At 36.1% G+C, this 11,115-nt stretch overlaps 1 protein-coding gene across 2 annotated transcripts; it reads left to right on the top strand.

Annotated features, from left to right (window-relative positions):
- Nucleotides 1-4,048: 4,048 nt before the first annotated feature.
- LOC109054458 lies at nt 4,049-10,895 on the top strand. 2 transcript variants are annotated; one of them, XM_042759400.1, is made up of 7 exons: nt 4,049-4,081; nt 4,153-4,216; nt 4,515-4,582; nt 4,701-4,781; nt 5,959-6,022; nt 6,256-6,320; nt 7,771-10,895. In XM_042759400.1, the coding sequence occupies exons 4-7, from the start codon at nt 4,723-4,725 to the stop codon at nt 9,389-9,391; spliced, it is 1,809 nt and encodes a 602-aa protein (XP_042615334.1). In that variant the 5' UTR covers nt 4,049-4,081; nt 4,153-4,216; nt 4,515-4,582; nt 4,701-4,722; the 3' UTR covers nt 9,392-10,895. The 2 variants fall into 2 exon arrangements, with proteins under 2 accessions (XP_042615334.1, XP_042615333.1); XM_042759399.1 differs by lacking the exon at nt 4,049-4,081 and having other exon boundaries at nt 4,088-4,216.
- Nucleotides 10,896-11,115: the final 220 nt, after the last annotated feature.

The following is an 11,115-nucleotide window of genomic DNA, read 5'->3' as shown; positions in this document are numbered from 1 at the left end:
ACCTTTGTACTTTCAGAATATTAAAGAAAACCATAAGTGAAAAAAAAAAAAAAAATAAAAGACTAGGTGATTAGTGCCATTCATTGTCACCACGCTAACCTATCATCTACAGCCTCCAAAAAAACCTATTAAACAATGGCAAACTCCATCTGAAAATAAGAAATTGTTTTTATGATGCAGAACAACATTATACTATCGGGCAATTAGGCCTTCTATTGATGTCCAATGTATGGTTAATAATACACAGTAAATTTGCGAAATTTCAATTAATGACTGTCAGAAGTAGCCTTCAGACTCAGTGGATTGAGTTACATTTGTACCTTGGGCTGCAGGTTTTTATGGAGGACCTGTTGATCATGCAGGTGCTTTAATGCCATGCAGATCTTCACAGTCCAGTCCAGAATCTGTAAATCAATAAAATGTGTATTTACAAATATGAAATGTTTGCAACAGTTTTGTATTTTTAACACATTTTTTTATGATTAGAATAGAACAAGCACCCAACACCCTAGTAACGTGCTGTGAGTTTAAACAGTGGATAAGTCATGGGTTTTACTAACAGTAAATGTGGTGTTCGGGTCTTTTTTGCCCCAAGAAGATTTTCTTTTTCCCGAGAATACTAGTTAATGTTATCACATTGGACTGAAATTTAGTGACTTTGTTCACAAAAGTGTATAACTACTTCTCAAAAATGTTTTGATCATTTTCTTACTTTTTTGGGGGGAGATTTTTCCCCTTGTTACACTTGTGGTGTTCCATGGCAAAAATGACACAGACTCAAAAAATTGCTTATAAATCACTTATTATGCTATATTATCACCAAAGATTGGATTCAATCTTTTTGTCAACTTTTCTTTCATTTAGGACTGGTTTTGTATTTATATTTTCATCTGATTTATTGTAAGCCTTATTTATCTGAGAAGTGGCACCTCATTTTTTGAGTAAAAAAAAAAAAAAAAAAAATTATTTATGAATAATTTTCACAATATTAAATGAAAACTGATAAAATTTGCACTGTTTATCACACTAGTTTACTTTAATGTTTATTCAGGGAGTTTGTTTTAAAAGGCTTTTATTTTGTACAAAATGGCACAAAGTCACACTTGTGGTGTTACCGGGAAAAAATTTACCGGCCTCAAAAAATTGCTTATAAATCACTCATTATGCTATATTTTATCACCAAATATTGGATTCAATCTTTTTGTCAACTTCTTTTCTTTCATTTAGGACTGCTTTTTCTAATTTATTTACCTTTTCTAATCTACATTAAAATTTGCACATAATATACCTGCACATACAACTGTCTATTGTTATATATCTGTACATACAATTGTTAATTTGTATATTTTTTATTGTATATTTTTTATAATGTAATTTTATGAAGGCAGGAGCTGACAGAATTACAACATGCTGATCCTATTCTGAGCAGAGTGTTTTATTTTGTGGAGTGCAAACGTAGGCCATCTAGGAGGGAGGGGTTTAAGGAATTAGCTAGCGTGCTTCGGTTTCTAAAACATTGAAACAAACTATCATTTAGAATGGGTATATTTGTTATGGATTGTGAGAAAGGACCCAAGAGCGAAATGCAAGAAAAAGTCTTTAATGAAGATAAAGCAACAGTCCAAAAAACAGAAATCCTCATCAGAGATAAATACCAGCAACTGCCGTCAATACGATAAGGCAAATAAAAATATCCTCATAAAAAAACAAAAAACACAGCAGAGGGAACAGGTCTGGCGGCGTCAAGCCTCAGTCTCTCAGAGGAGGTACAACACACGGCTGGTGGGTAGGAAGCTCAGGCTGGCAGGACATCAGCAGGTAAACTGGACAGAGTGCAAAGCAACCCGATAATCAGCAAACACAGAGTAATATATTGTACAGACCAGATCCAGACAGGACTCAGACTAGACAGGTACATAGAACGGAGAGAAAGCCTCTGCATAGATAACTCTAGGAATAATCCGGCAATGGGGACGGGGAAATGGGAAGCTAGAAGTAGCAAACACAATCAGAGGGAAAGGAGAACAGGTGTAAGAGAATTAACACAAATGCTGATAGCAAACTAGAAACAGCTGAGGGGAGTGAAGGTGCATTTGGAAGAGAGTGAGTGAGTAACCAGTAGAGGGAGACAGAGACGGATACCAGACCCATGACAATATTATATTGTGTGTCCAAGGATGTCGTCACCAAAAATAAAACTTTTCAGTTTGTTGTGTCTGCTGTCCTTCGAGATAAAGTGCTTAAGGGGGTACATAATGAAGCTGGACACCAGGGTCAACACAGGACACTCTTGGTTCTACTGGCAAGGAATGGAAAAAGATGTGAAACAGTATGTGCGATGCTGCAGAACATGTGTGGTCAGTAAGTCACCAGAGCCTGAGGCAAGAGCTCCACTTGAGAGTATCAGGACATCAAGACCTCTTGAGCTGGTTTGTGTAGATTTTTGGTCTGCCGAAGACTCCTCTAATAAGTCTCTGGATGTCTTGGTTGTGACAGACCATTTAACCAAGCTGGCTCAGGCTTACCTCTGTCCTAACCAATCAACAAAGGCAGTAGCGAAACAGCTATGAGACAACTTTTTCTGCATCTACAGCTTCCCTGAGCGAGTACATTCTGACCAGGGAGCTAATTTTGAAAGCAACCTGATTTCTGAAATGCTTCAGCTTGCAGGTGTTCAAAAATCCCATACGACCCCTTACCACCGAATGGGTAATGGGGCAGTCGAGAGGTTTAACCGCACGTCAGGCAACATGATTTGTGCCTTACCACCTAAAGCTAAGCACAGATGGCATCAAATGTGTTCCAGAGCACCTTCTGGTCAGGGTGGGTCACTGACAGTCAGAACCAGATGTGGGAGGGTGGGTAAACCAGTCATTAGACTGATCCAGAATATGCATCAGAAGGTTTTGTCTGGGTTGTAGTGTTTTTCGTTAACTTTGAGGATAACATTTTGTGATTGAATTCTGAGACATTTTGAATATTTGTGATTATAGTACCTTGTGAGGAGGAAGGGTATTTAAGAGTGATCCAAAAGTGGATAAGATCTTATGAAATACTGTGCAAAAATGAACACTAAATGTATGTAATGAGTAACAGGCATGTTATTCCTGTGAGTGTTTAGAGGCTTTGCAACCCTCTTACATTTCTAATTCTGAAAAGAATTGTCTTATGACTGGAGTATTAAGTGTTTCATGTGACATTCAGTATTATCTTTTGGTTCTATGGTACAAATAATTTTTCTCCTTTTACTAGGGAAAAAAAGACGATCATGGCCCGGTTTCCTGATAATGATTGATTATAGCGCTTAAGAGCCTTTTCTACAAGTCATTTTACGGTCGTTCTTTATTGTTTCACGTGCGTTTCCCAAAAATGCACTTAACACAGTATAACTTAGCTTTAATTTAAGTAACTTAGGAGTCGCTATCCATTTGTCAAGTGCTGAAATGTCACCTTAGAATGGCTCGTAATGGTAGTACACGATCGTTTATTAAAATGTTAACCTAATGCTGCTTTCCAGACAGACAACTTGGATATAATAACTATGATAAAATATGGTATGATATGATATTATATAATATTATAGTGTATGATATTAAACTTTACATAATAATATATAATATACTTTATTATAGAGAGAGAGAGAGAGAGAGACGTTATTTCCGGGTCCAATACAATACATAGCTACATCAGCAAGAAGCATATTTCCTACATCTTTTATTCATTTTTTTTTTCAGTCATTTATTTTAGATGTTTATTTATATGCCCCTTTTCATTATTTCATTTATAGCCATTTATAATTAATTTATAATTTTAATATTTTGTTTTGTTTTATTGTACTTATATTTGGCAACATATAGATGTTACACAGCACCCTTTTATATTGATTAATTTTATTAACAAATCTCAAAGGGAATTATGGCAATCATGGAACCAAATGACTGTCTTGAATAATAGGAGGCTTTATTTCTGCCTAGAAACAAATGATATTTCTGTGAATTTCCAATCATAAAGCAACAACAACAACGAGCTGCAGGTAAAACAGAAAGTGAAAATAATATGAGAAGTTACTCTACTTGTGTGGGTTAGTTTTCTGTAATCGATAGTAGATTTTACAATGTTAAATATGCAACATATTAATTACACTGTTTGCAGGATGGAAATGAAGTGAATGTTCAGCACTAATTTACCTACAGGCAGCTGATCGTTCATTCTCCAGGTAAGTATATCAGTAAGGAGGGACATAAAAGTTTTTTTTTTTTTTTTTTTTTGAGAATTATAAGACTTGATGTGATTAAGAAGGGCCAAGACTAAAGAAATGTTTGTGGGAGGAACAGAGATTTAGCTTTCCTGACTGTATGATTCATTCATGATAGTTGGAGAGAAAAAAAAAAAATTGCGGTGGCAATCATTTTTGCAAAAGCTTTTGTCATTGTGTAAGAAATGGTTTTCACCTATTTTATTATCCAGCAGGTGAAAACCATGAGAAAAATAACCTCTTTCATTTCCTTATCTAGATACGTGATTTGAGGAAATCTGCAGCACAGACACTGAAGGACGACGCACACACTTGACTCTTCCTGAGGTTTGAGCACATCAGTAACACTAGATAAGTGCAACAATAATAAATGAATAAGCAATAAATATTTTATCTTTTTTTTTTTTTTTTTTTTGAAGCAATATTCATTTTATTTTTTTCTCAGTTTTACAGAGACACCTGCTGCGATGTTCAACATGAGAGTGAAGGGCATCTTAGAGTATGACCAGATTGTAGATTTAAAAAGGTTAGTGTCAAAATCCATGTGTAATCTTATTCACAATCATATTCATTCCTGTCACCTTAAGAGATAAAAACGATCAACATTTAACATTTCATTTTGTCTCACGTCCTATAATCAAGATATCGGATTGCTTGCACAATAGTGTCTTAACTGCACGATTAGGTAAACAAGTCAACTTGTTTTTTGTCTACTTCAAAATCATAACATGTCATTAAATATAAAAATAGCCTAATAGCCTACACAAAACTCAATCTCAGCATACTGTTGTTTGTTAACATATCGACATATGACATCATAACATATCAACAAACCAACAATAGGCTACTGTTTCCAGGTCCAAGCCATTACTTGTTTCAAGTGAAAATATTATCTCAGTAGCCGTTTATGAGAACTCAAAGGTGCCAAACTACTGGGTTTAGTTCCAAACCTGCTCCAACACACTTACCATGCAGTTTTCAAAAAAAAAACATGAAGGACTTGATGAACTGGTTCAGGTGTGTTAAAACTAAACTCTGCAGGGCTGTGGAATTTATTATTACATAAACGATTATGTAGCACATATATAACCAGCAGTGTGCAAGCACGTTGAAGTTGATAATTATTTTTAAATAGAAAAATGATTCACCCAATAATTAGAAAGTTTTATTTTACACTTTACAGTGTCCTTGCATGTTACATGTGTTTCCTATAGTTATAACAACTATTCATGCATAATTACATGCAACTAACTCACTCATTAAGACAGTGATGTGCTGCCATATACTGGCATTTTTAGTTTCATATTTTCATAATTTAATTTTTTTCAGTGATTTTACAATTTTGAAGTAAGAAATTGACCAAATATAACAGACTTTTAATAAGGTTATAAGGTCCATAAGATTAAGATAAGACATGCTCTTATTCAAGGTGAATGTAGCAGTCAAAAGAAGGGAGAGGAGCAACGGTTGATAAAGTAAAGATAAAGCCATTAACACAATCAATCTCTGAGGTAAACTATAATGAAAGGACAAGTCATATGTATTTGTATAGTGATTTCAAAATCAGTTTTACATAAAGTTGTAATGCTAAATATCTTAAAATGTTTTGCCTCCAGTGATCACCTTTATTGTAAGTCTAGTTCATTTTAAAGTAGCCTATAGAAATAGAGATTTGATGTTTTTCCCCCTGTTTCTGTTTATAGTATATGCACAGACAGTGAGGGACAGTGTGAAGACAGCATCCAAGCCACCGTTTCAGATGAGCAGGTAGGCAAAAAGGGGCACATGTTTGATTAAATGCAATAGAGATCATTAATAGTATGTTATGATTGTGTGAATTCTCTTTTTTTAAAATGTAGGTTTATTTGATTGAAAAAAAAAAAAAAGCAATTAGATGTATAAACAAAACTGTATAATAAACTAAAAAACAGACTATAGCCAATGGGCTTGTTTTTGCTGTTTTAGTTGTATGTTTAGTGGACTTCTTTTTATTATATTAGATCCAAGGTGAAAGTAGCAGCAGATCAGACCAATCAAAAGACGGAGCGGAAAAACTTCAGTTTGGGTAAAAGCAAACACACACAACTAAAAAGACCAATGGAGATGTTAAAGATGTCAAATACTGGCTTTTGTGGGAATAACTGACACCAGGTTGTTGTTTTATTTTTAAGAAAACAATGCAGACCCTGATGTGGTATTTTATTTTGTGAATTATTTTTCTAATAATTAAATGGGTCTGAGTCGATTATTTTGCTTATAAAACAGTCACTTACCACACCTTAAGACATTGTTCCGATTTTTATTTTAAGAAATTTGTCAGGTATTTGTCTATAAAATTAATAACAAAGACTTGAGCTATTGATGTGCAGACAATATACAGATGATGGAGTTTAGCGAGAGATAGAAAGTAAAAGAGTATAGAGCTCTCAACAGTGTTTGACAACAGCGCCTGTACTAATAGCAAAGCTTGAATAGGCGATACTGTAGTTTAATTGTATTTGTGTGCATTTAAGTTTCTGTTTAATCCAAGTATGACTATACTGTATGTATGTGTGTTTACTGTGTACTTTTACTACGGGGCTGTTGCTTGAATATAATTGGCTGATGAACATTCCAAGGTGTGCAAATATTTTCATGTCTTCTATGAGGGACAGGGTAAGGACATAATCCACGCAGACGTTTCATGTAGAATTAAACATATCTTATAGGAAATAAACTGCATGCAAAATTAATATACTTGGGAGTTACTTGTTGTGTAGCAGGGTTTCTTGTCAAATGTGAATGACGCTCCTAAAAGGCGCTCCACATCTTGAACTCTGCTTCCTTCCTGCGCTTGAACAGACAAATTCAAACAAATTTATGTCAAGAATAAGGTGACCGGGAGGAGACATGTTTGGTTCTGTGCATCTAAGCAAAAGAATCAGTTGTAGAACCAGATGTGAAACCAGTGAAATCATTACTGGTTAGGACTATATTTTTATATTTATTGCTGTATTTCCCATTTCAATTTGTGTATCACTTTACCTAATTAATGTTCTGTATAATTATTATTTATATGCTAACATATTTTGCAAATAAAGTTTTGAGATTATGATTGTATTTACACCCGTGTGTGACGATAAAAGAGTGTGTTGGGTTTTCATTTGCAAATGATACATGAATGATTAATTACTCAATGAAACACTATAGTATTTATAATTACTCTATTAATTAGCCAAAATAAAATTAAATATATGTTAAATTCAGCCTTTAAACTGCATTTCCAGTAAAAATTCCAGTCATACAGCATAAATCAAAGCTTTATTTGCATATCAAGCATTTACAGTAGGCTACTATTTTCAAAACTATTCAGAATATTAAGTAAATAGATCAAAATTAAGTGTGGCCCATACAACTATTTAGGTCAAATTAATTAATGCAAAAACAATTGCACTATTATGTTCATGTTGAAAATGTATGTAACACATAATATCTGTATTTTGATGTGCTCATGATTTTGTATACTTTCTCCACAGACAGTCTCAGAAATATGTGCCTCCATCTGCATTTTACAGAGAGCTGAGATTTCAAGAAAGCAAACTAACTCTGATTCATGAAGGTCCTCCAAAACGATACCGTCTACAGACAGAGAGAAACATGCTTGATGAATATGGGAAAGTCAGAAAATGGACTTATGGGAAAAAAGACACCAGTAAACCAAACAAAATTGTTCTTCTGGTGGGAGAGACCGGCGTCGGCAAGACGACTCTCATCAACAGCATGGTCAACTACTTACTGGGAGTGAAGTTTGAAGATGAAGAATGGTATGAAATCACAGGAGAAGAAGAAGCCCGACACCAATCAGAATCACAAACCTCTGAAATCACCATGTATGAGGTCTTTCATGTAAAGAGTCCCATATCTCTCACCATCATTGATACTCCAGGCTACGGAGACACTAGAGGACTGGACAAAGATCCGGAAGTTGCTGAGAATTTAGCCACTCTGTTTCAGAGCAAAGATGGAGTTTGTGAAGTCGACGCTGTGTGTTTTGTGATTCAGGCATCTAAGAATCGTCTCTCAGACAGACAGCATTACATTATCAGTTCAGTTCTGTCTTTGTTTGGTAAAGACATTGTGAACAACATTGTGTTTTTAATCACACACTCTGATGGTCTGCCACCCAAAAACATTCTTGGTGCCGTTAATAAAGCTAAAATCCCCTGCAAACGAGACAAAAGCGGGCAACCTGTTCATTTCTTATTCAACAACAGACAGACTGAAGGCCGTCACACTAAAAAACGTCACATTCGCGCTCAAAGAGACGCCTGGGAAGACAGTGTGGAAGGCATGAAGCAATTCTTTCAGTCTCTGAATGAAATGAACAGAAGAAGTTTAAAGTTGACTTCAGATGTCCGGATGGAACGCATTCAGTCTGAAGCATACATCTGCAACTTACAGCTGCGAGTTCAAGAGATGGAGCTGAAAATAGCTGAAAAACGTCAGATTCAGGAGGCAATGGTGCAAAACAAGGAAAAGATTGATGAGTGTAAAAACTTCACCATTAGAGTCAAAAAGACTGTCAAAGAGAAGGTGCCCATCGAGAGCAAGTCATGGAAGAACAGGAAGGCCACGACCTGCACCATCTGTGAGGAAAACTGTCATGAGTTTGACTGCTGGTGGGGTTCAAATCCCAGCAAATGTGAAGTCATGAAAGACGGCTACTGCACCATGTGCACAGGGAACTGTCATCATAGCAAACATGTCAAAGAAAACAAAAAATATGTCATCAGAATTGCAAACGTCATGATGGAGTTTGACTACATAATAAAGGAATATGAAAAAGCCCAAGAACAAACCAAGAGGTTTTCGTTTGTAATGGATAATGTTGACAAAGATCTGCAGGATATTGAGAACCAAAAGTCAATTCTTCTGTTCAATGCTTACAGGACCATCAGGCACCTGTCTCAGATCGCATTAAAACCAGACTCTGCCTTCACTCTTCAGCATCTCGACTTCTTCATCCCCAGAATGAGGGAGGCTGGGAAAGAAGACTGGGTGCGAGAGCTGGAAGAAATGAGGAGAAAAGCTGTAGATGATGATGCCAATAAAGACGCTCTGAGTTATCTGAAAGCTGGCCTGGCAAAACTGTATTAATTCATTAACTTGAATTAATGAAAATGAAGAAGACTGCATACAGTGACAAATCAATGCTTGTAAATTGCGACCTAATGTTGTTTTTCTTCTCTGTTTTTAGTAGTCTCTCTCTCTCTCTCGCTCACGTGGTGCATGCTGGGAGGTTGTGGGTGACAGTGGTGCTTGGCGGGAGTGAAGCTGTGAAAGTTTCACCTGGTTTTTTTTTCCTATTTTTTAATTTTTTTTTTTTTGTTTGTTTGTATGTTTTGGTATTAGTTAATTTTTTTTGTGGAAAAGTGGGAGTCGTGTGAGAGAAGGATGGGGTTCTCTCTGCGAACTAGTGCGGTTTGGTAAGATTGCGAGTCCGTTCAGAGCGATTTCTTTGGGGTGTAAGAACCCTGCATTGAAGCATGTCGTGTCTTTTAGGAGACAGGTTTCCATGTTTTTAGAATCACCAGATCGTACACTTAATGTTTCTTTTCGTATAAAACATGAAGGGGAGCATATATGATTTATGCAACTACCGGAAGTTTACGCTGCTTTGTATGCGGCGATGTTGGCCATAAACGGGAGATGTGTCCGCAAAAAGATCGCGAACAGGATAACGTTGGCCCAGTGAATGTGATAGAGACGGATGATCAGGTTTCATCCATACAAACGGGTCAGGAGGAGAATACAGGCCTCACGGAGGTAAGGCAGGCAGAGGTAAATATAGCTTTAAATGTAGCAGTGAATACCTCAGAGATTCCGGTGATATCGGAAACACGTTCAAATGCTGCTGCTGCTGCTGATGATGCGGTTAAGAGTAAAGCGCATTTAGTTGTTGAACAGGACAATAAATGTGACGAGAATGTGTTTCCAAGTACTAGTTCTGCTCAGTGTGGTGCAGAGAAGAGTCGAACAGACTCAGTGACAGCAGCAGAGGATGGTCTGTCAGATGAGTCTGCTTCTGTGCTGGATATGGACTCTTGCTCACAGTGTGGGTTTGAAGAGAACTCTCAAGATCCCCAGAAGGAGCTCTCTCTATATACTTTAGAGGAAATTGATCAGTTTCTAGATAATACTTTTGGAAAGCAGGTTGATGTGAAGGAATTCTTTCCTGATGTAGAAAAATTCGTAAAATCAGTTACTTTTCTTCAGAAGAATGTGGGGGTCGATCTCCTGAGCGAAAAGAAGCGGTTTCGTTTAAAGAAGCACGTAACTACAGTTAGAAAAGGATCGGAAAATGGAGAAAAAGAGAACGTTAAAAGTACTTTAGTTATTGATCTTTTCATGCATCACATGGTGTCTTTTTCTTTATTTCTGTTTTTTTCTGCCTGTCTGCTCTTTCTTCCAGTATTTTTTTATGGAAGTCTTGAGGGTTGGCTCACTTAACATTAATGGTGGAAGGGATGGATGTAAGCGTGCTCTTGTGCTTGAAACAATAGAGCAAAAAAAACTAAATGTTATTTTCCTTCAAGAAACTCATAGCGATTATGCTAATGACCTAGAGTGGGGATTATGGTAGAAAGGCCAATACATACAGGTCCTTCTAAAAAAATTAGCATATTGTGATAAAAGTTCATTATTTTCCATAATGTTATGATAAAAATTTTACTTTCATATATTTTAGATTCATTGCACACCAACTGAAATATTTCAGGTCTTTTATTGTTTTTAATACTGATGATTTTGGCATACAGCTCATGAAAACCCAAAATTCCTATCTCAAAAAATTAGCATATCATGAAAAGGTTCTCTAAACG

Source organism: Cyprinus carpio, chromosome A7 (genome assembly GCF_018340385.1).
Source record: "Cyprinus carpio isolate SPL01 chromosome A7, ASM1834038v1, whole genome shotgun sequence".
Classification (NCBI taxonomy): domain Eukaryota; kingdom Metazoa; phylum Chordata; class Actinopteri; order Cypriniformes; family Cyprinidae; genus Cyprinus; species Cyprinus carpio.
Note: the sequence above shows the minus strand (reverse complement) of the source record. Positions and strands in the feature narration are given on the sequence as shown.

Bases quoted from the DNA above. Each gene is read 5' to 3' on its own strand.
- LOC109054458 (XM_042759400.1), top strand. From the start codon at position 4,723: ATGTTCAACATGAGAGTGAAGGGCATCTTAGAGTATGACCAGATTGTA. The intron at 4,782-5,958 runs GTTAGTGTCAAA...TTCTGTTTATAG, and splicing joins CAGATTGTAGATTTAAAAAG to TATATGCACAGACAGTGAGG. The intron at 6,023-6,255 runs GTAGGCAAAAAG...TTATTATATTAG, and splicing joins CCACCGTTTCAGATGAGCAG to ATCCAAGGTGAAAGTAGCAG.